Source organism: Candida tropicalis (assembly GCF_000006335.3).
Source record: "Candida tropicalis MYA-3404 genomic scaffold supercont3.5, whole genome shotgun sequence".
Taxonomy (NCBI): Eukaryota; Fungi; Ascomycota; class Pichiomycetes; order Serinales; family Debaryomycetaceae; genus Candida; species Candida tropicalis.
The window spans coordinates 397617-425529 of NW_003020057.1; the positions used below are offsets into that span (position 1 = coordinate 397617).

Here is a 27913-nt window from a genome sequence, read left to right on the forward strand (position 1 = left end):
TTCTGATTAAACAAATGGTTCACTAATAGGATTCTTTTTAATTGCAATCCTAAATAGGAACAATACAATTTAAAGATTGCAATATTACATCACAATATACGCCCGAGGATTATATGCAGGAATTTATTTTGTGGCAATAGATCGATACTTCATCGGACCAATAAAGAACAGTAGTTTGTTAAACAGCAATATTATACGTGTCTGAAAAGGATTGGTTGTTAATCAGGGTTTGCTATTTATAGACATGATGATAATTAGTGTATAGTAGTTGTTGGTATTTCTTGCCAATTTGGTAAAAATTCCGGTTTAAAAGTTACATACCCGAAATGAACAAAAGATATTATGTGTTTTACAAATAGATAATAGAAGCTATACCTATCAATTTACTGTTTAAATACTGTTATTGTTTTTTTGAAAGCAACTATTTAAGTTGACAATTGTGAGTATAGTTGATGATGTCACTAGCATCATATAAGATCATATCCACTGGCACTACAATGGCTCTCTGAATTTCAATTTGGTGATTTATTCCATCGAATATAGCACCGGTGGTAATGGGTAACGTTACATATATATAATAGCCTTTGACTTATATTTAGATATTGGAAAGATATAATTTCCTCCTCTGTATATTAATAAACTTGTGAATCACACGACTATTTTGAAAGGTGAGTTCCAATTGAAACACAAAAGGTTTTGACATCACCTTTACTTTCATTATCAATGTGCCAATTGTAATTATCCAACTACACAAGAGCTCACAATTAATACAATACCCCTAGAACTTGGTGTTTTTAGAGAGCTGTCTCCCGGAAGCAGTATTCTTGCTCTACCGCTTTATCAATCCTGGGATTCACACGCCTACGCAGCAAACCAATTAGTAATAACAATGAATATCTTGCTTATAATATATGAATATATTAAAGCTCAGCTGAGACGACTACTATCGTTCTTCAGATTTTTGAAATCTCAAGATCTTGAAGAAAAAAGGGTTGCTTATTGAAATTGGCTACAAATAAGTCGTGTACCTTTATCCAATCTAATTTATTTATTTTCTTTGTTCGCTCGTTCACTTTTTCACCAAACATTGAGACAAGCACACACCAACAGACTATGAAGAAAAAAAAAAAATTATATTATCTCAATTTCACATCACCAGTCACTTTTTTTTCTTTCTTTCTTCCAATTAAAGAAATAAAACCATTCTAGTCATTACTACAGGTCCTTTCCAATTAGTTATTTGATTGAAAAAAAAAATGTCTGAAAAGGAAGAAGCTGTATTCCGTTCTGCGGATATGTCTTTGGTCCAACTTTATGTTCCTACTGAAGTTGCTAGAGATATTATCTACAAAGTTGGACAATTGGATATTATTCAATTTAGAGATTTAAATTCAAAAGTTAATGAATTCCAACGTTCTTTTGTTAAGGAATTGAGAAAATTAGATAATGTCGAAAGACAATTCAATTTATTCAAACGTGAATTGGATTTTAGAGATATTCCAATCAAGCTATTCCCTTATGATTTTGAGAAAGCTCCACCACAAACTGAAATTGATGAATTAATTGAAGGTTCTCAATTGTTAGAAGACAGAGTTGTTCAATTACGTGAATCTGTTGAAACTTTGTACGCCAAGGAAGTTCACTTGAAACAGTTCAAATACACCATTCAAGCAGTCAACAAGTTTTTTGCCGTACAAGGTGAAGATGTCATTGATAATGAAGAAGCCGCCTTATTGTCCCAATTAGAAAGTGGTGGTGCTGCTCATGGTGATGCCCGTTCAGGATCTGGTTTCATTTCTGGTGTTATTAGCCGTGACAAGGTTGGTACTTTACAACAAATTTTGTGGAGAGTTTTAAGAGGTAATTTGTACTACCATAGTGAAGAGTTACCAGAAGAAATTTTTGAATTCAAAAGCAACTCTTATGTTGCTAAGAATTCTTTCATCATTTTTGCCCACGGTTCTCTTATTCATGAAAGAATTAAGAAAATCTGTGAATCTCTTGATGCTGAATTGTACGATGTTGATGGTACTTCTGAAGCTAGAAAGGAACAATTACATGATGTGACTACCAAATCATCAGACTTGTCTGTTGTCTTGGGTGAATCAGAAAATGCATTGAACTCTGAGTTGATTGCCATTTCTCGTGATTTGGCCAAATGGTGGGAAATCATTGCTAGAGAAAAAGCTGTTTACAAAGCCATGAACTGTTGTGATTATGATGGTTCAAGAAAAACTTTAGTTGCTGAAGGTTGGACTCCTACTGATTCCATCACTGAATTGACTACCACCATTCAAGAGTATGATGCCTCTCAATCCGTTCCAACTATTATTAATGTTTTGGACACAAACAAGACTCCACCTACTTTCACTCGTACCAACAAATTCACCTATGCCTTCCAATCTATTTGTGATGCATATGGTGTTCCAAAATACAAGGAAATCAACCCTGGTTTACCAACTATTGTTACTTTCCCATTCATGTTTGCCATTATGTTTGGTGATTTGGGTCATGGTTTTATTGTTGCATTAGCTGCTGGTGCTCTTGTCTTGAATGAAAAGAAATTGGGTGGTATGAAGAAGGATGAAATTTTTGATATGGCCTACACTGGTCGTTATGTTTTGTTGCTTATGGGTGTTTTCTCCATGTACACTGGTTTCATCTACAATGATGTTTTCTCAAGATCTATGTCTTTATTCAAAAGTGGTTGGGAATGGCCAGAAAATTTTGCCATTGGAGAAACCCTTTTTGCTAAAAAAGTTGGTACTTATGCCATTGGTTTAGATCCAGCTTGGCATGGTGCCGAAAATGCCTTGTTGTTTTCCAACTCTTATAAGATGAAGTTGTCTATTTTGATGGGTTACATTCATATGACTTATTCATACATGTTTTCCCTTGCCAATTATACTTATTTCAACAGTATGATTGATATTATTGGTAACTTTATTCCAGGGTTATTCTTTATGCAAGGTATTTTTGGTTACTTGTCCTTGTGTATTGTTTACAAATGGAGTGTTGACTGGTTTGCCACCGGTAGACAACCACCAGGTTTGTTAAACATGTTGATCAACATGTTTTTAGCCCCAGGAGATGTTCCAGAACCATTATATTCTGGTCAATCTCAAATCCAAGTTTTCCTTTTACTTATTGCATTGATTTGTGTTCCATGGTTGCTTTTAGTTAAACCATTGTACTTGAAGAGACAATTAGACAGAGAAGCCAAGGAACATGCTCAATATGCTCAATTGCCAAACGACGACGAAGAAGCTGGTTTAATTGAAGGAAATTCACACCATGAAGAACAAGATGATGATGAAGATCATGAAGAACATGGTTTTGGTGATATCATGATCCATCAAGTTATTCATACTATTGAATTCTGTCTTAACTGTGTTAGTCATACTGCATCTTACTTGAGATTGTGGGCTCTTTCATTGGCACATGCTCAATTGTCTACTGTTTTGTGGTCTATGACCATTGGAAATGCATTTGGTCCAACTGGTATTGTTGGTACTATCATGGTTGTTTTCTTATTTGCCATGTGGTTCACTTTATCTGTCTGTATCTTGGTTGTTATGGAAGGTACATCTGCTATGCTTCATTCCTTGAGATTGCATTGGGTTGAAAGTATGTCTAAATACTTTGAAGGTGGTGGTTCTGCTTTTGAACCATTTGGATTCAAAGGTTTATTGGACACTGTTTTCTAAATAGAGTCCTAACAAAATAACATAGATAGTAGGAGATGCTTAGCAGAATGTTATCATTCTTTTCTCTTTCCACTTCATCATTTGTAAGACCATTCCATTTCATTACAAACCTTTTATAAAAAAAAATAGACAAACTTGAATTTTTTTTGTTTTTCAATTCGCAGCTCATCTCTCTTCTCTCTCTTCAATCACACTGAAAAAAAAAATACAAAAAAAAAAAAAATAATTCACAGATATCAGTCATTCTATTATTAACACCATTATCAACCATGTCCATCAATATTGTTTTGGAGGAGATTAAAGGTACTCCTACTTCGATAATTCCAATTTTAAGTCTTCTTCATAATGACAAACAAATATTGTCAAATATTTCTAAACCAAATTTGAATCATCTTATTTCTCGTACTTTGAATTTAGTTAGATCACCACAACCATATAACAAATGGTGTGGTATTAATTTGATTAGGGTTATTGTTGAAGATTATACCATATTAGCAAGTGAAGGTAATAATTTGTTAACTAATTTAGTTAAAGTTTTAGAAAATTATAATAATACTATTGATATTAAAATTTTAACAAGTACTATTGATACAATTAATTTTATGTGTGATTCAATAAGAGGTAAACCAACATTAACAAGAGAGATATTAACACCTAAATTAAGTTCAATAATTAGTTATTATTTTGAATATTTACATTTTTCACCATGTTTAATTTTAAAATCATTACAAAAAATTTTGAAATTTCATCCAACTACTTTTAGACCATTTGGTAATAAATTAAATAATAAATTAATTGGATTAATGAATACTTTTGAATTTATTAATTTTCCAAATGATTTAAAACAAGCAATTTATGATACTATTGCAATGCTTCCAGTTATTGAAAAAAATGAACCTGAAAGTAAATGGAATAATGATGTTATTTCAATTATTGGAGAAATTGGTGAATTGATTCAAATTTATCAAGAATTTTTAAATTTTAAAGATGATCAAACATTAATTGATTTAAGTAAAAAATTACCAAAATCAAATAGTAAATTATTATCTGATTTATCTATTGATTTTAATAAACCAGGATCAATTTTGAAAATTTCTAATAATTTGAATATCCTTGTTGGATTATTAAAAAGTTATATGTCAGCTGAAACTCCATTTACTGTTAAAATTCCATTAGGTTTGATTTTAATTACTTGTGAAGTTGTTGCTTCTATTAATGTTAAATTCTTAGCATTTAAAAGTGATGTAAGAGATGAAGAAATTAAAAAATTGATTAAATTAAGTCTTGTTGAAAATTATAGATCAATCATTGGGTTATTATCACAATTGACAATTTTCCATGGTTCTTTAATTCCTCATATTTCCACCATTTGGTCATTCTTGGAAACACTTATTCCATATAAGAATAAAAGAATTGTTAATGATGATATTTTAGATTGTGAAATATTATATGTCGATGTTTTAAACTGTATGGTTGATTATTTATCTTTAATTGGTTATGTTTCTGATAATACTCAATTATTAAGATTTGTTGACTTAGCATTGGTTTTAATTGAACCAAGAATTAAAAAACAAGATACTACTACAACAAACAACAAGAACACTATTCAACAACATCAACATAATAAGAAACAAAAGAAAAAGAAGAATACTTCATCAGTTCCATTATCAGATATCTTATCACATGAACATCTTTTCACTGAAACTATTCCTTCTAGTACTGTTAAATCAGTTAGATCATTCATTAGTCAAATTATAACTAAATGTACTCTTCCACCAACTCAACATTATAAAATTATGAGATATTTAATAATTGAATCAGTTTATGCAAAATATTATAATTTACAACATTCAACACCTAAAGAATTACAAGATTTATTAATCAATGCTGTATTATATCCAGGTTATGAAAAAATTAGTATCTTACCAATTGTAACCTCAATTTTAGGTGGTCAAAGTAAAGTATTGAGTGTTTTTAATAACCCAAGATTTCCACCATTACCAAAATATATCAATTCTGTTGATCAAGTATTGGATGATGAGGTAGAAGAAGAAGATGACGAGGAAGAAGAAGCAGAAGAAGAACAAGAAGTAAAGGAAAAAGTTGAACCAAAGAGACAAGCTGAAGATAATGAATTCGTTGAGGAAAATCCAACCAAGAAGAGAAAAGTTGATGAAGACCTTGTGATTGAACGTTCTACAGATGAACAACAAGTGGAAATTCCTGTTGAAGATAAACCAAAACTTTTCTCAAAAGAAAATATGCAAGCTCAAGAACAGGTTGTTGAAGAAGTTGTTGTCGTTGAGGAAAAAGTAGAAATTGTTGAAAATATTAAAATTGCTACTGTTCAACCAGAAGTTCCTGTGCAAGTTGAAGAAAGTCAAGATGAAGGGTCTGACTTTGAAATGCCTGAAATCAACATTGATGATGATTCAGATGATGAATAGATCTATAGAATATATACATTGAGGCAGAACAAACGACAATAAATTTCGTACAAGCAGTAAGCGCTACATAGGCAATCGTTAAAGACAAAGTAACCCTAAGAGGGGAACTATTAGTAGAAATACCAACATATAAGTTGAAAACTCGCAATTTGGTAAATTTGACATTGATCGAAATATGAATTTTCTACTTGGCAACACAACACCCGTAAATGAATGCTGGTCAAGTTTTGTTTGTTGTGGGTAATCGACATCTGTTATACGTTCATCAACACCTACTAAGACAGTTTCATGAACAACATTTGGTGATGTTTGTGCAACTGTAGAATTATAGGCAATTGAAGAATTTCGCAATTGACTTGACTCTGGAATGGTGCTGCTACCATTAGATGATCTTGATTTTCTAGTCCTGAATCTCGGAAAACTAAACTTTTTTGACTTTGTTTCTTTATTTGTGGGTGTATTACTAGTCGCAGATTTTACAGCGGTAGGCACTTGAGGAGTGATTTCAATCCATCGGGTAGTGGTTGTAGTGGTAGGTACTATAACCTCAGAAATGATGTGAATTTTAGTTACATCTGTCAATAGGGTTTCTTTCATAGTGGTTTTTGAGCGACTGGGCTGCACATACAGTTTTGATGAATAACTTGTCGATGTATGGTAAGAGATGGGTTCGTTACTAAAGCTGCTTGCCAGCCAACTTGTTGAGGGTTTACTAGTTAAAGGACTGGTTGAGGACAAAGATACAACAGATTCTGTATCAATTGACTCATCATTGAGATAGCCATCGCCATCATCCATCAATGATGTTTGTACATCAGAGCTGCTCCATAAACCCAGACTTTGTTCAACTTCATCATCAATCCAGGATGTAGACCCAAAATCAGACCAGGATAATGATTCAACTTCCCCGGTACTACTAACATATGTGGGACTCTCTGTTGTTTTGGTTTTTGATCTTGGTCGTCTTCGTTTGGTTCTTAATGGGCGAGCAAGTCGTATACTTGAGTAACGGAGGGAGGTACTGGACTCAATAGGATATCCCAGATATATTGTACTTCCTTCAATTGGTAATACAGAATATTCACCAGAAATCAAAGTTCTAATAAACCTAATAGGGAAAGTAATATCGTCGATATCGTTACCATTTGTAGGATAGTATATGACAGAATTTGTGATATGTGGAACAACATGTGTTAAAGTAGCTTCTGGTGTGAATGATTCAGAAGTGATGGGAATATAATTTGTTGGAACACGTTCAATAAGTTTCAAGGATGAAGTACCTCTCTGTGGACGAGTTTTCGATGATTGCAAACCAAAATGTACCGTTCCAGTATCTTGTTGAATTGGTAATGGTTTGACAGTTGGCATTGCAACATATTTGGTAATAGACTTTGTAACAGTCACTCTTCTATTGATGAAGTTATCATTTTTCTTAAAAGCACCTCCACCTGTTCTATGGAATTTCCTAAATGGCCGTCTATATGATTTTCCAGGTTTAGAAGTGTGTATTCCCCATTGTAATTTCTTCACCGGCTCCAAAGCTGAATGGAAAAACCCTTTATTTGCTGCATTTTCAAAATAATCATTGGGGCGTGGATAATGCCCATAACTTGTTGTTGTAGTTGTTATTGTTGTAGTAACGGTATATCCATGTACAAATACTCGATCATCTTCACTATCACTATCATTGTCAGTGGAATCACATGAATCACAAGTTGATCCAGTATCATCAGTATTTTGACCTTCAAACTCTCCATCTTCGTCAGTACTACCATCAGATGAATCAGATAAATAAACTTCATTTAGTTTAACAAACGATGAATTATTATCATGCAAGTCGTATTCAGTAGTAGTTAAATTTGGATCAATTGTACTTGTTTCAAGAACAATTGAATTATTGATTGTAGTAGTCACAATAGTCACTGTTGGTTGAATAAATGTATTGGTTGATAACAATAACAATGATGTCAAATAATTCATCCTCTTCTTTGCATGTTCATTTTACTATCGTATTTCTCTGTGTAGTTTTTCCTTTTTTTTTGGTTGCAACTTTTTTATTTTTGCTCACTCTCGTTACTGTTTGAGTATAATCTTGAGACTAGCCCCTTCTTGACATCATCGATTATGCGGATTATCAAATTAATTTCCTACTTGGAATTTACATATAAGATAACTTATTTGAGAGTATCTTAAAAAAAAAAAAACAAGACTCGACAAGAAAGTGGATGATCTTAGCCTTGTTCAGTGCTAATGATTTCCGTTTTGAAGACTACAAGGGGGAATAATAACGATGTTCATAATCGTAGGATAATATTACCAACAAAGACACGTTGCTCAGTGAGAATAGAGATAATTCATCCCCTGAATAAGATCAACTGACTTTCAAGGTTTTCTAAACCATAATTGAAATGCTCATCATAATCAGAGTCTCGATGTCGGAGCAAACAAGGTTCTGAGCAATGAAACTTGTTGAGATGGCAAGTATAACCCCGAGGAACAATACATGGTAGTGTTCATGACAAAATACAACCATAAATAAGAAAAAGGTTAATTAGATTTGTTATTCATCACAATAATACCATCCTGAACTCCCGAAGCTTAAAATTCATGTGTAAGTAATTCATGCTCCTTATACCATCCGACGTTCCGATTTTTCATCTAAACATTGAATTTAACAAGCGGTAAGAATAATGTTCCTTATCCAAGTTAAACTTGCAATTATTGCCTGAATGAGAAAAAGACCTCTCCTCTTTGAAGACATGGACAGTTTCATAATTCTGTCAAGAATATTTAAGCTATGAAATATACTTGTCATAAAGTACTTTACTAATGAAATAACAATACTATCAAAAAAGATTATGCCGTTACAACGTAAGCAAGTAACTTCTAGAACCAATAGAAGATGACACACACAATAAACAATAGACGCGTTGGATTGACATTTAAACTATTTCTTATTCAACTCAATTGTTGACAATATAAATAATAAATAAAATAACTTACTATTAAAAGTGAGTGTCAAACTATATGTCCGATACTAGCATTGTTAATTATATTTTTGTATGTGGCACAGAGTAACCTGTAAAAATGACGAATCCAGTAAATCATTCTAATAAAGAGTAGACTTTACAACCAGTTGTTTCGTGTATGACCCAGGTAATCACCGTAATGAACGAAACATGCGATGTTATGTATAACAGATCAAGAAAACTCCCAAAGTAAAAACAGAAAATTGAAAGTGGGAAAACCAGGAGAATTTCAAGGCTCTGGTAAAATATTCATTTTCCCTTGGTTCCTCCTCTTATTCAAATCCCCACAATTTAAATTATATATTATTTTTGGGTAACAAATTAATAAACAAAAATCACAGACACAAAAGAAAAGATACAAAAGAAGAACATTTAGGTCCTCTCTTCTAGCCCCTTTCTCTTCCCTGTAGTAATTAATTAACGACCAATATTATATAACACAAGTTCAACCATATGTTTTATTATTTTATTTATCTCGTAAAATCAATTTTAAATAATTAGCGGGAATTGAAAAACTGGAAAAAGAAAAATTTGTGTCACATGATTAGATGATTTAATGCTCGTCTAAACTTGGGGAAGGAATATTGTTTTGTAACCAGATAATCCGAAACAATTTAAATTGCAAATCTTTTTAACTTCTTTGTTAGAATATCCACTCCAGTTTGTCTTCGTGTGTTGTTTTCGTAGAATTCACTTGGTGATTAGGGATCAACTGGGAATGAACGGGACGATCACCTTGATTTCAAGGATGTTCAAAGCTCTGGAAAAACTTCTACGATGAAATTTCGAGAGTGGATAAAAAAAAAATCCCTCATGTAGGGGGGCAATGGACAGATTTTTTTAACTCGATTTGGAAGATATGTGTGTCGATAATCATTAAAACCACGAGAGAATGTAACAAGACGTGTCAGTACTGGTTGATGAAATACAACTGATGGAGCACCCCCCAGTGTTACATTTTCATATTTTACCTCTAGTGTGTCAAAGCCATAAAATTCTATACCGTATTACAAGTAATAAAATATTCCCGCAGTTATTTTTTATTCTGTATTATATTTTATCCATTTTTGGAGCATTTCTGGGTGTTGAGATACATTTGTAATATTAGTATTTTTGCAACTGTACTGCCTAGGCATAATATACAACAAGGTGATTGGAAATTAATCACCTACATGTGTACTGAAATTCGTTTCGTTTTTCTGTATATTTGTTTATGTTTTAATTTTGACGACGGTTAACAATTAGTTTTCACAAAAGCTGGCAAACCAGGCACAAGGAGAACAACAGCAGAAAAAAAAAAGACTTCTCCTCGTTTGTTCCTGGGAACACGCGCACTACCTCTTCATCTTCCTCCTCCTGTTGCTGCTGCTGCTGCTGCTGCTGCTCCCCTTAATTTCAATCAGAATCTAGCCAGCCTGCACGCACTAATAACCACAAACAACAACTAAAACATTCACCACCAAAGAAAAATTAAGAAAAACGACTGTCTGAGATCTGCGATAAGAAATCCCTCTTGATATTTTATTGAACCGTGTAGTAAAGCAAGAACATTACATCATACCGCCTTCTACATGTTGGAATGAAGACAATTCAGCGTATCCTTATTCGTTACACATCAAATAACCGCGCTTTCCTCTCATACACACTCTCTTCACTGTTTTCATTGGCTCTTTGTTCTCTACCGTTTAACGGTACTATTATTCAAAATAAATAAAGGAAGCATGAAACGAAAGTATCAAATGTGAATGTTTCGCTTACTTTTCTTCCATTGCACCCTTCAACTATAGAATGGCTTATATTCATTGTTGATTTTTATCAATGCTTAATTTCGTTTATGAATAGATGTGACGTGTAACACGTCTTCTTGATCAAGCACACCAATTCAAATGATAGAGAAACATCTTACAAAAATTAAAAAAAAAAGACGATCAATTAGGTGTGTTTGGGTTATCTGATATGAGATAAACTTTTCCTTTTTTTTTGTTTCCATGTTTGAATTATATTGTTTTTGGATTGATAATTGTAATATAGTTTATGGTTTTCCTTCTTGAAATATAACAGACTAGAAGGGGGTGTAATCAAGAATATTGTGACAGAGATCACATGATAAGATGGTGTAGTATAGAGATGAGCAAACAATAGGGGAAAATAGCAAGAAAGTATATTTGAATTTAACTCAATTTAGAAGATGGTACATAATCTAAAATAATTATCTGTGCATTATTATTATTTGCAAGTAGATTATGGTTTTTTTTATTTTTTTTTTTTGTTGTTTTATTATTTTACAAGTTGCAGATTAATCTACATGAAAGACAGAGAGTAAGAAAATAAAACTTTACTCGTCACATCTGACTATTTCTGCATTATGTAAGTCAATTATATTGGGTCAATTGTTTTTTTTTTTTTTGTTGTTTAATTTAAATTAATTTTGCTTTTTTGGGATTTTTATTTTTCAAGTAATATATAAAGCAATATATATTTCCATCCTGTCATTTACATCATAATTTGAATATCTTGGAGTTTTTTTTTTTTTTTCCTTTTCGTTTGTTTCTATTTCTTTTACCAAGTTTAGTTTCTTATACTTTCAAGTAATTGTGGGGGGCTTTTCTTTTTTTCAAGTTTAATTTTTAGCAATCATTTTTTTTTATTTTTTCCTAGTACCTGTATTTGAAACTACCAAATGACACAATCTCCATCTTCTTCATCAAGTGAAACCCTTTGCCTAATATCATCAGCACAGGGTATAATTCCCATGTCATGTTTGTTATCATCAAGCTCCACCTCAAGTTCCAATGCATCTATTATTGCTGAAAACACAAACATTAGTAGTAGTAATAGCAACAGCCAGCATAATACCACTAGTCCGAGCACATCCATATCTTCTGCTTCAAGCATTCTAAGTAATGTCTACTCCACATATAATGCAAGTTCCCCAGATTTACAATATATGCAATTCTCCAATGCCAGCTCTACAAATTACACTTCAAATTTGAGAAAGTCATCATCATCTTCTCACCAAGATTTCCAAGAAATTTGGTTTAATAAATTCAACTCAACTTTACCTAAACGAGATGGAGTTTATGTTATCAATACCACTGAAAAATTCAACCAATTATTAAATTTCTACTATCAAACGAAATCTAGATTTAATCAAAACTATTCCAACCAATTATTTCCCTATTTGCATGACTTGTCCACCAGAGGTCATGAGGATAATTTTACTGAAAGCTACAATCATATGAAGGATATCTTGCATATTATAGATAGCATGCATTTAAACAATTTGATGTTTATCAAAAGTGATGATGAAGAAATTGATTCCATTACTCCAGATTTAATCAACTCCGTCAAGCTAGACCAAATTCTTGATAGACACTACAATGAATGGGAAAAATTATCAGTATACCCACATCAATATGATGAACATGATATGAAAATGAATTGCAGGAATTTTGGCCGTCAATTAAAACTCATGGCTCCATTGTCTCATTTTGTTGTATATAATTATACCAATTCCGATAATGCTAATGTGTTGTCAATGTTAAGAAAAGTAGTTAATCCAGAAAAATATATCTATTCAGTTGAGTTGGATAAAGATTGGTGGAGCACAATAGAACCAAATTATTTTGATAATGATACAGATGAAGATCCAGTTTATAACAATTCATTCTTGAGTAAATTTTATCCATCTGAGGAAGAGTTCACGTCACAAGGAGAACATTTTGTATCCAGGTATCACAGGTATGAACAAAATGTGATTTGGAGAATGAGTGGTAATAGAAGAACTTGGTTGTTTGATAATAAAATATGCGTGGGTAATATCCTTGATTATAATGAATTGGTTAAAGCACTCGACAATGAGTTCAAGTTGATTATCTATTGTGATGATGATATTCAGTCGTGTAATTTCCCACCGATTGAGACTCTTCAATGGATTTACCATGATTATAGCCAGGGGGGTGCAAATTCATACTGTTTGAAGATTCCTCAACTTGGAGGTAATAAAGATATTGATTTAGTTGGTGTTTTGAATGTGTTGAAATTGATTGTCAAACTCTCCAAAGTCAACAAAGTTTTCATTGGCAGTCATGATGGTTTTACAAGTTCTACTATTTGGTTAGTTTTGTTAACCCAATTATTAAACAGACTTACCATTGAAGAATCCATATTGTATTTGGCTAAACAAGAGATTAAGTTATTTTTCTTTGATAATGATTATTCCTTGTTGCAAGATTTAGAGATCTTTGTTGATTATTTAAACAAACATTTATTGCTGGAGTTTCCTACAATTATTTTACCCAGCACTTTAGATTTAAATTCTATTGATAGATTTTATTTTATGAACCCAATAGTTAAACCACAACCTTATGATTGGTTTGCTGATTGTCAAGGTCAATTAAATTTACCATCCAAAGTCTACCCTCATCTATATCTCGGAAGTCTTTTGCATTCCAGTTCAAATACAATTTTAGAAACCTTTGGAATATCAAATATCATCTCTATTGATGAATTACCAAGTTGGTGGAACCAAATGTTTTCTAAATATATTCAATTTGATTATGAACAGAGACTTGCTGCTCCTGTTGTTCTTAAACCAATTTACAAATATGATAATATCAAGATTTATGAAGTTAATTTTGAGCAACTTCATCATTTCATTCCATATAAAGTTCAAGCAACACTCCCATCATCACTCAATTCCTTAATCTACATACATAATTTCAAAGATGATGGTAAAGATTCCATTTTACCCATGTTATTAGATGCCCCGCCATTCATCCATGATAAGATTCTTCTTGGTCAATCTCCTAAAAAGTCTACTTTGATTCATTGTAAAGTCGGTGTTAGTAGAAGTGCTACATTGGTTATTGCTAGTATTATGAAACATTTTAGAATTGGGTTGGTACAGGCGTATTTCATGTTAAGAATAATTCGGTTCAATATTATAATTCAACCTAATTTAAAATTATTTTATGAATTATTCTTGTATGAGGAATATTTGGGATTGCCAGACCAACTTCAAGATGGCAAGAAGGTGGTTAAAAAATGGAATTGGGAGTTTATTGCTGATGAGATTCATAGATTGAATCAGATTTACACATCGTCATCATCGTCATAAAGGTTACATTTCTAGTGTTTTTTATTTATTTATTTATTTCTTTCAGTTCGTGTTACGGTTTTTCATTTTGATGTCTTAGTTATTTTTTTTTTTATTTTTTATTTATTCTTATAGTGTATTATTCTTTTATTAATTTGTGTGTATAATTTAATTTTGATAAATTTGTTTATTATTATTAATGTATGATCAAGCCGATTTATTTTAATTTATTTTATTATTATTAATAAGATATTGGACAAATGGTTAACATGGAGGAGATCAGGGGGTGTATATTCCATTTTGTTGAACTTCAGTCTAACCGAAGATTATATTTACATGAGACACCGCTTGAATGGGTTTATGTATGTATAAAATTAATGTGATATTATTATCAACATTGTATTATTGTCACCACCACATAGCCTATTTTTACATGACCTACGTTGTTGGATATACAACGGGTCTCGTCAGGGTTTTTAACTTTGTTACGTTATTGTTTACCGCCATTGTTATTGAATTGTTTCATAAACCCATGCTTCTATATTATTTTATTTTGCTTTCGATTACTCAGAGAGATTAAGTTCAAACAAAGACGCAACTCATGACGTGTGTATTTATAAATACATAAACAAAAAAGAATGGGCCGTTTGTATTATCTATCCTTACATTTAATTGGCACTAAAGAAAACAATTACAAAATAATAGAAAAAAAACGATCAAGTAAAACATAGCCCTATAAACTTAACAATGTGTATAGCGGGTAGTCGTTGTGGGGCTATAAAGTCCGATAATTACAAAAAAAAAAATAGTAGTGAAAACTGCATTAGAAAATGCCAATAAAAACATATGGTAGTATTGGAGGCAAAAAGGTACATAACAATTGAGAATCGGTTGAATAGAAAACTTCGAATCTGTTGAGTAAAGTTTCTTGTAAAATGTCATACGTCATATATACCCACGGTAAGAAATTAATCTCTTAATTCGTTACTGATAAGAGTACTTAAACATTAAGAAAATAAGTAAATTTAATGGTTGTGAGAACTACTACCAACCTCCATTTAAGCGAAACATGGGGAGTGATAGGCAGTCATTCATTTGACGTGTTGTATTATTAATATAAAATACTGTGGCACACACATACACACACACACAATTAAACAGCCGGTGCTAATTATAATTTCGCATCCATTGATAATAAACCATAAAACTCTAATAATTACATCTTAGTTTGTATTTTTGTTGGTTTGATAGCTTAATATTGAAGCTCAAATGACCTCACGTCAATTTTTATTTGGTGATATCTATTGGTGAACACACGTTTTGTTATCGTTAACCAATACTAATGGTCGAAATAGGAAACACTATTCGTGTGTTAAACCTTAAGGCTAAAAAAAAAAATCTCGGCCGACGCCTAGTACCAAAAGCTTAAAGAAAAAAAAAAAAATAAAAAAAATTTGCCTTGCGGTATAAACCATCAATAATTAAAACAGCATCATCATAAAACAATGTCAAAAAACTCGATCCAAAAAGTTGTCAACGCAAGTATGTATTCATCCCATACATTGCCACGTTACTATCAATAATATAAAGTCAATTTATACTAACCTGTACTTTTTTTTTTCTTCTTGCAGTTCAAAAATTTTATCCAATTGCTTTGGCCGATAAATCTTGGGATAATACCGGATTATTAGTTGAATCAAGTAATGCCCACGAGGTTCCAAAAATCCTTTTGACCATTGATTTAACTCAATCAGTTGCTGATGAAGCGATTTCTAAAAATGTCAATTTCATAATAGCTTATCATCCATTTATTTTCCGTGGCTTAAAATCAATCACTTCTAATGATCCACAACAAAGATCTTTGATCAAATTGATTCAAAATAATATTAATGTTTATTGCCCACATACTGCTGTGGATAGTGCCAAAGGTGGTGTCAATGATTTCTTGGTTGATGGAATAACTAAAGGTTATAAAGTCGAATCATCCACACCAATTGAACAAGATTCAAATGAACCAGATTGTGGTATGGGTAGATTAGTTAAATTACAAAACCCTGTTGGATTACAAGAGTTAGTAGCAAATGTCAAGTCCCTGTTAGGATTAAAATACGTTCAAGTGGCAACTAGCGATAAACAAAAACAAATCAGTTCAATTGCCGTTTGTGCTGGATCTGGTGGTGGTGTTTTCAAAACTGTCAAGGCTGATTTGTACTACACTGGTGAGTTATCCCATCATGAAGCTTTATATTTCAAAGAACTGGGTTCTGCTGTTATCTGCTGTAATCATTCAAACACCGAAAGAGCATTTTTAAAAGTTATTCAACAACAATTAAGAGACGAATTACAAGTTGAAGACCAGCAAGTATTGATCAGTGAAACTGATAAAGATCCTCTCGAAACTTGGTAATGAATACACGACTTTTATTTTTTGTTTGTCTTTTTTCTTCTGCAGGGAAAAAGAGAAAAATTGTGTTGCTGAATTTTTCTTATTTTATTTTTAGGCAACCCGATAAACGATCTCTTCATCTTTGGTATCTCTATCACGTTTTAGCAAGACTGTCGATATTATCTAACAACAACAACAACAACAACAATCAATACACGCATACATTCAACATCGTTACTCTTTTGGAAATGGCGGAAAAGCACCAGCCGTCAATGAAAACCTTTGATTTGAAAGGTTCAATTCCGTCTTACAATGTCAAATCTGCTATTGTCGCATGTACAGGAACTCCATATGTTTTCTTGTATGGAGGGTTTGATCAAGATGATGAGTTAGACAGTAATGTATATCTATTGGATACTTCAACCATGACTTGGGAAATAGATAATAAAGTAGAAGGGTTATTTAGAGAAGGACATCTGGCTATATGTATTGGAAATGGAAATGTGTTAGTATTTGGGGGATTGCCATTTGAAGATGAAGTTCCAACTACAGCAAGTGCCACTGGAGAAGTGAAAAATGATAGTCTTATGATGATTTATAACATTTATGAAAAAAAATGGATTGGTCCACCATTGTTTGCCCTTGAAAATAGTCCTAGTCCAAGATCAAGACACGCGTGTTGTTTAAGTGAAGATGGAACTAAGATGTATATTAGTGGTGGATTAGTGAAATCAAGTCCATTGAATGATTTGTATATTTATGATTTGGTGACTGGAATTTGGCTGGGTCCAATTGAGTTTGTACACAGATTTGACCATACTATTTTGGTTTATAAAGATCGAATTTTTTCATTTGGTGGATTGGACAAGGATATGAACCATGTTCGATCCATTGTATACTATTCTTTAAGAACAGGTAGCATTGGTGAAATTTACTTGCATTCAAATGATGCCATTGGGGCTCTCAACGAAGTTTCTGTGTTGTCTAGCAATATTAACCCAAGTCTTTGTTTGAAAGTGAATCTCCCATCATGGAATAGTCCAAAAGATCTGCTTAAGATTTCTTGTTTCAATCTTGATAATTTTGATACAATAGAGTTGTTGAACCAGAAAACTATAGACTATTATTTTCATGATATGGATACCATGAAATGCAGCTGGAAATCGGTGTTTGTGAATCACAATGGTAAGTTGTATTTTTTGGGGAAACGAAATGGCAAACTTGCCAACTCATTTGGTGGGTATCTAAGCACAGAAGACCAACAAGACAAAGATGTGGATGAAGATGAAACTACCAATTTCCCTAACGAAGAACTGCTAATACAAAGATTGAATTTTATGTTACAAATAAACATGAATGATTTCGGTATTTCCAATACTATAGATGATTCACTATCTAAGGACTTTTTAAAACTATTAATACAGCAGGAATTTACAGATTTTGAAATAATTTGCTTGGAAAACGAAGAAGCAAAACGGGTGTATGAGAGTCAACCGCAGCAACTACCGTATTCTACGAAGGAAATACCGGTGCACAAAACCATCTTGATTGCACGATGGCCACATTTCCATACAATGTTATCATCGGGTATGAATGAATCTATTGAAAACAAATTGTTTCTCCCCGAACCGTATATTCGAATCAAGGCTTTAATTTATTACTTATATCTGGGCTCCATTGAATTTGATAGTAAATATCTTGAAGACATCACAATGGTTGATTATACTGGGTTACTTGTATTGGCAAACATGTATGCACTACGAGATTTAGCAAGTTTGGTGACAAAGAAATTATTCCATTTATTTCATACTTTTCAATTTGAATTCAATGATGAGACCGAAGATGACGTTACTGTGTTGCTTAAAATATGGAAAGAACTAGCTCTTTCAGACGAAAGAATATTTTTATCTCCTGTAATTGATTTAATTAAGAAAAAATGGTCTATAATTACAAGATCTAATTCATTTTTAAATTTAACAAAAGATGAAATTGTCAAATTATGTCAGGATTCTACTGATGAAAGAAGTAATTCAACTCATAAATCTCCTTATAGTTCGATTCATTCTGTTGATACAACTGATTTAATTACAATGACTCCTACAAGACAAACTCATTCACCATTTGTTATTGATTCACCAGCTAATCATTCTACGATGTTTAACGACCTCTAAATTATTATTCTTTTCAATAAATACACAAATTAATTATATATCTTGAGTATCAGAATATATCGTCTATAAGATTGTGAAAAGCATCGCCAATTGCTTCTACACCATCCCCAATTCCGTCCATTATATCACCCATGATGTCACCAAAACCTTGGTGGATTTTTGAGGTTGTCAGCGTGGTTAAAGTATTTCCTGTTTCAGTCGAAATAAAATCAGTAGGTTTAGGTAATTTTTCAGGTGTCAATGAAGTTATTGTCGATTCTTCAGATTTCATATCCTCCAAAGGATGATCATTTGTAGGAATTTCCTTCTCTCCTCCTTCTTCTTCTGCTTCTTGATATTTTCCTTTTCTCCAGAGTGAATCATAAGTGGCATTATTTCTTACAATATGTTCAATTTCAAATGGTAAATTAGGGAAACTCAAACTATCTAACCAACCATCATCCAATTCATTTGCCCAGATTTCATGAATTTGAGTACCGTTATTAGGAGCAGGGATAATATCTAAAGTATCACAAACCAAATTATAAACTTGAGTATTTTGGAAAGGTTCAACTTTAAGTGGTTTATTCTTGAAATATGGACCAAATCCTAAAAATATAGCCCTCATTAATAAATGTGTATTGTTGTATCCATGAACTCCCTTTGGTTTGTAATCAAAATTATTATCTTTCATTTGTTGATGGGTTGTGATTGAATACCCAACATTTGGGAAAATCCAAATCGGTGCTAATCTATAATTAAACTTGTGATCAGTAAGATTACCACCAAATTGGAATTCTTTTGGAACATCTTCTACTTTATAAATCTCATAATTTGACGTGATTTCTGATCCCATCTTGTTAAATTTCTCCTGAAGTTCATTGTATATTTCATCAACAGAAAACTCTTCCTTTGGTCTCAATCCAAATAATGGCCAACCATCAATATGCTCGATCTTGTCAAGATCAATCAAATCATCAAGATAGAGCAACCTATCATTTGATGTAGGTGCCATTCCATGGTCACTGACAATAATCACATTTACAATATCATCAAGATTTCTTTTGTGTAATTCTTGTTTCAATAAATCAAGGAAATTATCCACATAAGTTAAAGCATCAGTTAAGTTTTGTCCTGAAATTCCAAACTTGTGTCCAAATTGATCAATTGTTGGTACATATGTAAGAATCAATTCTGGTCTGTTATCAATAGAATCTCTATCTAACCATCCCATTACTCTATCGACTTTACTTGACAACAATTCTGATCCATTATATCTATCAAAATCATCTTCCGGTCCAATATGTGGAACTTCAGATCCTGGCCACATATGAACTGCGGTTTTGATATTTTGTTTCTTTGCAGTTTTCCAAATAGGTTCCCCACCTTGCCAAAAATCAGGGTCCAATCCTCCAATCTTTGGATTGGTATTTATGAATTGTTTCTTGAGTAAAGGGTCATAGAATGTATTACCGACAATACCATGTTCTGATGGATATAACCCAGTGATTAAAGTCCAATGATTTGGGAATGTCAGAGATGGGAAACTCGGTATCATATATGGTGCACCATAATCATTCTTCATTATATTATGCATGGTAGGAGTATCCAAGGGATTGATATAATGGGGATGGAATCCATCAAGTGATATTAAAATAGTAGTTTGATGGAAATTATGAGTTGAATTGGTGTAAATTCTACGAGTATTACCACCACTCAGTTGAATCCCCAAATGACCATTATTTCTATTGAAGAATAAAATAAACGTTAAAATACCAACTGTAAACAATACTACACTTCCGATGATGGTTCTATTTTTGACCTGCTTCTCTAGTAACTTTATTCTATAATCTCTAATATCAAGAGGAGGCTCTCTTGATTCATCATATTCTCCATCAGTTTCACTGGGAGTATCGATATCAAAACGCAGTACCATTTCATAATCACTAGCACTTGATGGTTGAGAATTTGTCAAAAATGATTTAAATTTGGAAAATATACCTGGTCCATTTTGTCCCTGTTGTGAAGAAGCGGTGTTTTCATAATCTAACGTATCTAAAAACGTGCTTGGTCTTGTATGTGTGTTGTCATGTGCTTGTTCAGCAAATATGATATCATCCTCTGGATCATCCATATCTGTGATAGGAACATCAACAGCATGAGGTTGGGGATGCGACATTGTTGGGTTGGTGGTTTGAAATTAGTAGTAATACTGATAATAAATAACAAAAATTGAATAAATTCTAATCGGAATTATTATTCGCAAAAAGGAGGGATGAAATCTCGCTAGGAAAATTTTTTTGATTATTTGAAACTGAGATTACACATCAGTTGGTTTGTTCCCGGTTCGAATCCTGTCTTGGTCTCTTTTTCTGTTGATTGAATATTTTTTCCTGTCATGATTTGGGTTCTTCGGTATCAAATTAAAAAAAAAAAAGTATGGAAACTACTATACTATAATTATTCTCGTAACACCACCAAGTTTACATTAACCAATGACTGAGTTTATCAAATACAAAGGTTTTGATCATGTCTGGCAGTACTCAGGACCATGGTTGTACTATTTAATTGGGGTTTATCTTTGTTTACCTATTATTGCCTATCTGGTTTTACCATGGTTTTTCCATAAAAGAAAATCTAGTCAACGTAAAATGATTTCAATATTCGTATTAGGAGATTTAGGTCATTCGCCACGAATGTGTTATCATGCTATGACATTTAGTAAATTAGATTATTTTGTTAATTTGTGTGGATACATAGAAACCGAACCATCCCCTGAAGTTCTTGATGATGTTAGTATTGATATTATTCCCATTGATGTTATTAAAAATACTAATGATTTACCATTTGCTTTATTTGCATTATACAAAATTTCCACTCAATGTAAACAAATTTGGAAAATATTATGGAATACAAGAGGTACCGATTATATCATGATTCAAAACCCACCAAGTATACCTATATTACTTGTGATTATTGTTTTCATCAAATTTTTCAGTCGTGAAACAGAATTGATTATAGATTGGCACAATTTGAATTATACGATTTTAAATTTAAGATACAATAATTTAAACCATCCATTTGTTAGAATTGTTAAATTTTATGAACATATTTTGGGTCATTTTGCAAATTTGAATATAACCGTTACGAAAAATATGAGGAAATTTTTAAACACAGAGTTTGGATTGAAAAAGAATAGAATTGTAACATTATATGATAGACCGGGAGATCAATTTCAACCAATCACAGATAAACTGGAATTTACTTCTAAACACGAGTTATTTAAAGACATTGATACTCAAAAGTATAAAATATTAATTAGTTCAACATCTTTCACTCCCGATGAAGATTTCAATATTCTTTTAGATGCGTTAAAAGAATACGAGGGAATTTCCAATACTCCACCAGTGTGTTTAATAGTTACAGGAAAAGGACCATTAAAAGAGAAGTTTTTGACAACTGTTGAAGAATTGAAATTTTCTCCAAAAGTTATAGTTAAAACCGCATGGTTATCTGCTGAAGATTATCCTAAAGTATTAGCATGTGCAGATTTGGGTATTTCTTTGCACACTTCCTCTAGTGGTATTGATTTACCAATGAAAATTGTTGATTTTTTTGGATGTGGAGTTCCTGTTATTTCCTTAAACTTCCCAGCTATTGATGAGTTGGTTAAAGATGGTGTTAATGGATTAATCACCAAGGATAAATCACAAACTAAAGAATCTAAACAAGTCTGCCATTTAATAAATGAAGTATTTACAGATGAAAAATTATTATCCACGATTAAAAATGGTGCAATGGAAGAAAGTAAACTTAGATGGGACGAGAATTGGTTTAGTGTATTGGGTTCTAAATTTGATACTAAACAAATAAAGGGTAGATAGGTTCGATTTTTATAGAGACAATAAATACGTTTTTATTTCATTCAAGTACTCTTTGGTATTTTCATCCTTCATCTTACCATATGATGAGTTCTTTTCTGTCCAGAATTGAAACCCATCTTTTTCATAAGCATCTAGCTCTTTATGGTCCGGTATTATATCCCATTGTTCTGTATCTGTCAATTGTAGTACCTTTCCCGTGATATATGTCCAGCATTTTGCTGTTTCAGTGTGATTATAGCCACCTCCTCCAAGAATCATCACTGGCGTCTTATCAAACCTCTCTAATATTGTATCAATACTATTTGCATAACCTTTAATACTCATATTCCATTCTTTGTGTTCATCTGTTGATAAACCATCACAACCGGCTTGGATAACAATACTTTTTGGACCAAACTTTTCAATTAAAGGTATAACAACTTCATCAATGATCCAACTCATACTTTTATCATTTAATCCTTTTCGTGTAGGTATATTAAATGTATTCGTAGCAGAACTTTTTAAACTTCCAGTTCCTGGAAATATTCCAATATCATATCTATGAATTGAACAAGTTGATATTTTCTTGGAGAATTTAAATGCATTTTCAACACCATCACCATGATGTAAATCTAAATCAAGATAAAATACAGAACCTAAATATTTTCGAAGAATATTAATTGATAATACTATATCATTAATATAACAAAATCCAGATGCTTGAGATTTATGACAATGATGTCTTCCTCCATACCAATTAATTCCAATGATTTGTTTTGTAGATGATTTTTGTTGGGATATAATTGTCTTTGCTGTAAGAATACTTGATCCAGCTGTGAGTCGTATATATTGATCCATTGATGGGAAATAATAACAATCATAAACAAGTCCAAATTTCTTATCTAATTTATTCAACTCATATGACTCGTCTTCTTTTGGGTGATCTTCATTATCACGAGTGTGTAGTATATGGTTGACAAATTCTTCACTATGATACATAGTTAATTCTTTCGCCAGACAGGCAAGAATTTCTATAGTATCATCACAAATCTGATCAAGATTATAGGCTTTGATTAGTCCATAAACTAATGATTGTCGTCCTTTGTTAGACGGAAGCAAATCACATATTTTAGTTGCATTGTCTGATAGTGCTAGATGGACGTGTCGTTGTTTCATCACTGTTCGTTGTGCTACTCGCAGAGATGATTTCTTGTTGTATAATATTTTTTTTTTGATTTTTTCGTTGAAATAAATTGCAAAAACTATTTAAAAATGTATACAAATTAATATACTATAGATGTGATATTTCGTTTCTTACAATATTCCACAATTAATGGTTCTATTTGATTATCCAATTGACTATTCCAATCATCAATACCTTCCTGTTTAAACAATCTATCTTCTTCAGTCAATTCCTGCAACGACATTATACTTTTCTGGTACACCAATTTCAGTTTGATTTGTTTAATTAATATCAAAACCCTGTTCAACTGATTTTGATGTAACAACTCACTAATAAACCCTGCAAATAGTTTCATATCTTCCTCATGAGGACCGGCTTGGTCTAATGATGAACTAACCCAATCATCAATTCTTTTACTTAAATCTCGTGTAGATAATCTTTGATTTAAAAACAAAGGATCATCAACTAGTTTCTCCTGTTGGTTTATCCAAGAATCAGTAATCTCAGTGACTTTTACCTTTGTTTCATCTATCTTTCTCACTAGTTTATCCTTCATGGGTGCTAGATCAAATTTCTTGATTTTCTTTCTATATTCCATATCTTTTAAAACAGATTCTTTAATGGATGATGGTAATTCATTGAGAACAGACGAATCATATGATTGTGATTCTTGATACATAGGTTGTGGTTTTTGCTTTTGTTTTGGTTTTACCGGCAGCGGCGTAGAAGATTTCCTTTTACGGGGAGAAGTTGTGGCCTTCTTTGGAGGAGAATCGACAACACGTATATATTTGGGAGCACTACCCGCTTGGGTTGGTAGCAATTGTTGGCGATAGACTTTTCCCTTTGTGGGACTTGTTTCTGGTATTAAACCACGTCTTCTTAATTCTCCTTTCAACTCCAATTTAATATCATATGGTAAAGCATCAAGTACTTCCCAATCAAAGTTTTCAATGTCAAATGATGGATCAGATGTCGAGATCTTGCTGCTTTTATTTTCTGACATATTCTTCTTGAAGAACAATCTTTCCGGTGTCTTTGGTTTCCCAGGAGATGCATCTTTGGCTATTCTTTTCAACTCATCATTAATTTGCAATTTATCTTTCGCCTTGGCAAATGGCAATCTCATTTGACGGCTGTTCTTCACAGATTCAGTATCCTTCAATTTAGCCATTGTGATAGATACACCACGTAATTCACTAACCTGGATGTTCACTGAACGATAAAGCAGTTTGACTTCATTTCCAATAATACCCCAGTCATTTGTGGGCACCCCTAATCTTGAAGATTTGTTCACATAATCACAATACCCCATTCCTAGAAACTTTGGTGGGTTCACTGGGGCACCGGCAGCTCGCTTAGCCAACCTCAATGATAAACTTGATCCACAAATACCCAACGTTACAAGTCTCTGATATAGCTCTTTGGATAATCGGACAAGAAAATCATCCAATTCTTCAACGGTGTCAAATCTAATACCAAAGTTTACATCAACTGATACTGATTTTCTTCCTAGCATAGCTTCAGGATTCTTTGTATCTATCTCAATTTTGGTTTCATCGATACCTCTGCAATATTCATATAACTTACAACCCGTCTTTTCACCTAGCAGTTCAATCAATGCAGCTTTCAGGAGATGGAGTATATCCTTAATTTCTGGATTCGTTGCACTAGTGTGATTTTGTAGCTTTTCCATAATACCTCTACCAAATCCAGGCAAATCGCGTATTGAAATTGTCTGCAAGAACGACTCCACGTTATCAAATAATTGAAATTGTCCATTTGGCTTTGCTTTTCTGAGAGCTAATTTTGCCAATAATACATTTGTTGATGCTCCTACACTCACAGAACACTTTGTCAATGTGAACACATCCTGACGAATTCTTGATGACAATTCTTCTACTACTGTGTGTATACCCCCAATCTGACTATTACAATATGTCGTTGCATCAACCAATACTTCATCAATCAGAACCGGAAAAATTGAATCAAAGTACTTGCTGGATAACAAATAATTATAAAACTCACTTGAGTATTTCTCATAGCTGTCAAAATCATAGGGTAGTGTTATCAAGTTTGGACACATTTTTTTGGCCAGGCCGAGCCACATACCATTCTTGAGACCAAAACTTCTTGCAACATAGTTACAACTTGCAATGTCAGATGTTCTCCCTCCATGAGTAACAGCAATTGGATGTTTGTTGATATCCAAATCAGGTCGAAGTAAACACGACGCCGTAGCAAAGAAACAATCAAAATCAATATGCATAATAACTTTTTCTTTTACAGAATCAAGAAACGGGTTATCCAATTTGGACTGAGATTGATGTAATTCTTCTTTCACTATTCTTCGTAAAAATTTTAATCTTAAATCTGATTTCCACATACTTAGATGATGTAATCGAGAGTTTTTGAAAAAATTTGGAAGAAAATCTGGATGTCTTGCATCTAATACAAGCTTGTTTCTGACCTTATGAACACCCTTTTGGTCCTCAGTTATTTCTCCTTCGAATACCGAAAGTTCAATATCATCATCCTCATTCTCTACTTTATCAGTAGTTGAAATCACCTGTTCGAGTTCCTGCAGTTTCCTGAAAAACTCATTATTATCATCATCATCATCATCCTCCTGGAGTAACCCATCTCCATCTTCATCTTGGTCTTCGTCAGCTTCGTGGATTGGGTTTTGTTTAATAAAATCCAAACGTTTTTGATTGTATGCCACTTCAGCAATTAATCTATACTCTTTCCAATCTAGCAATTCTTGCTTTGCTACTGAATCCACGATCCATTGAGCTTTAACAACTCGACAATTTTTATACTCAATACTTTTCCTCGGAGTGAGTCTATCACATACAATATGTGTTGCACTTGATTTATTAACTAAATAACTGATGAACTTACCACCATGTAGAATAACTAATCGATGTATTTCATTAATAGATGGATCAGTATGCCCATTGACATAAATAGAACAGCCTTGAAATATCTGTTTGGGTTCGGAATCCAAATTTTGCAACTTCCGTCTTTTCAAGTCCCATTTCACATATTCTTCATCTTGTCTTTGTTGTTTTAGATGTTTTGAACGAAAATAGGTACCATAATCACCAAATTTGTGTAGTTCCCCAACAGATTTCTCAGCCTCATTTTCTTCAGACTCATTTTCAATATCGGCCCGAACCTCTGTGGTCTTACTACCACCAATATTCATTATTTCATCATCCAAACCATCATTAAACGGATCCGAACTAATGTTGCTATTAAAAGACGCGTTTTTTCTTGGAGTGGACACTTCTTGAAAGGAAGGATGAAAGGAAGGATGATGATGATGTAATTCTTGTTGTTTCCCAATATTCTGAACATGAGAAATGAGTTTATCATCATCAAGTGACATTAAAAAGTCTTGATACTGAGATGTCTCAGTAACATCAGCATTAGTAATATCCTCACTATTTGCATTATCCATTAACTAACAGAAGTGAATCAAAGGTGTTAAACAAAGAAACGGTTGGAGAAATAAATACGAAAACTAAAAATATCTTATGGTCGTGTCTGTGCGGTGTTTTCTAAGTGAGAATTTCAAATGACAACAAATGGATCACTGATTACATTTTGTACAAAGTGTTTGATACATTTTCATTTTTTTTTTTTTCGTAGTTTTTTTTTTATTATTTTCAAACTTTTGCTTTTTCTATTTCACAAACTACAATTACTAGATTCTAGATAGGATTTAACGGATTATATTTAAGAATGGTATGTACAGTATTAGATTGTTGCATCTAGGAAACATTGGATCATTGGTGAACTACTACCAGTTGTTTTGATGAGAGGAAGAATAATAATAATATAGACGAAAATGAAGAGGAGGAGGAAGAAAAAAAAAAGAAAAATTAGTCTGGTATTAAAGTTGCTGTGTTTCAGGTACATGAAATAGTAAAGTTGTTACTAACACAATTGTCGTTCCTTATAGGCTGAAAAATTATCTGAACAACAAATTGCTGAATTCAAAGAAGCTTTCTCTTTGTTTGACAAAGATAGCGATGGCAAAAT

At 32.6% G+C, this 27913-nt stretch overlaps 10 protein-coding genes across 10 annotated transcripts; 6 read left to right on the forward strand and 4 right to left on the reverse strand. All coding sequences in view use genetic code 12, as the record gives it.

Annotated features, from left to right (window-relative positions):
• Positions 1-1256: 1256 nt before the first annotated feature.
• On the forward strand, positions 1257-3707 carry VPH1 (H(+)-transporting V0 sector ATPase subunit a; the record flags this gene model as incomplete). The annotated part of the gene is made up of 1 exon (XM_002549551.1): positions 1257-3707. The coding sequence occupies one exon, from the start codon at positions 1257-1259 to the stop codon at positions 3705-3707; it is 2451 nt and encodes an 816-aa protein (XP_002549597.1).
• A 269-nt stretch (positions 3708-3976) lies between these two features.
• Positions 3977-6154, forward strand: CTRG_03895 (uncharacterized protein; the record flags this gene model as incomplete). The annotated part of the gene is made up of 1 exon (XM_002549552.1): positions 3977-6154. The coding sequence occupies one exon, from the start codon at positions 3977-3979 to the stop codon at positions 6152-6154; it is 2178 nt and encodes a 725-aa protein (XP_002549598.1).
• Positions 6155-6232: 78 nt separating this feature from the next.
• On the reverse strand, positions 6233-8134 carry PGA49 (Pga49p; the record flags this gene model as incomplete). Its single annotated transcript, XM_002549553.1, has 1 exon — positions 6233-8134. The coding sequence occupies one exon, from the start codon at positions 8132-8134 to the stop codon at positions 6233-6235; it is 1902 nt and encodes a 633-aa protein (XP_002549599.1).
• Positions 8135-11863: 3729 nt separating this feature from the next.
• On the forward strand, positions 11864-14302 carry PPS1 (Pps1p; the record flags this gene model as incomplete). The annotated part of the gene is made up of 1 exon (XM_002549554.1): positions 11864-14302. One exon carries the CDS (start codon positions 11864-11866, stop codon positions 14300-14302), a length of 2439 nt encoding a protein of 812 aa, XP_002549600.1.
• A 2005-nt stretch (positions 14303-16307) lies between these two features.
• Positions 16308-16688, forward strand: NIF3 (Nif3p; the record flags this gene model as incomplete). The annotated part of the gene is made up of 1 exon (XM_002549555.1): positions 16308-16688. The coding sequence occupies one exon, from the start codon at positions 16308-16310 to the stop codon at positions 16686-16688; it is 381 nt and encodes a 126-aa protein (XP_002549601.1).
• Positions 16688-18838, forward strand: CTRG_03899 (uncharacterized protein; the record flags this gene model as incomplete). The annotated part of the gene is made up of 1 exon (XM_002549556.1): positions 16688-18838. The coding sequence occupies one exon, from the start codon at positions 16688-16690 to the stop codon at positions 18836-18838; it is 2151 nt and encodes a 716-aa protein (XP_002549602.1).
• Positions 18839-18887: 49 nt separating this feature from the next.
• On the reverse strand, positions 18888-20996 carry CTRG_03900 (nucleotide diphosphatase/phosphodiesterase; the record flags this gene model as incomplete). Its single annotated transcript, XM_002549557.1, has 1 exon — positions 18888-20996. The coding sequence occupies one exon, from the start codon at positions 20994-20996 to the stop codon at positions 18888-18890; it is 2109 nt and encodes a 702-aa protein (XP_002549603.1).
• Positions 20997-21312: 316 nt separating this feature from the next.
• On the forward strand, positions 21313-22701 carry ALG1 (chitobiosyldiphosphodolichol beta-1,4 mannosyltransferase; the record flags this gene model as incomplete). The annotated part of the gene is made up of 1 exon (XM_002549558.1): positions 21313-22701. One exon carries the CDS (start codon positions 21313-21315, stop codon positions 22699-22701), a length of 1389 nt encoding a protein of 462 aa, XP_002549604.1.
• Positions 22702-22710: 9 nt separating this feature from the next.
• On the reverse strand, positions 22711-23856 carry HOS1 (histone deacetylase; the record flags this gene model as incomplete). The annotated part of the gene is made up of 1 exon (XM_002549559.1): positions 22711-23856. The coding sequence occupies one exon, from the start codon at positions 23854-23856 to the stop codon at positions 22711-22713; it is 1146 nt and encodes a 381-aa protein (XP_002549605.1).
• Positions 23857-23963: 107 nt separating this feature from the next.
• Positions 23964-27329, reverse strand: CTRG_03903 (deoxycytidyl transferase; the record flags this gene model as incomplete). The annotated part of the gene is made up of 1 exon (XM_002549560.1): positions 23964-27329. The coding sequence occupies one exon, from the start codon at positions 27327-27329 to the stop codon at positions 23964-23966; it is 3366 nt and encodes a 1121-aa protein (XP_002549606.1).
• Positions 27330-27913: the final 584 nt, after the last annotated feature.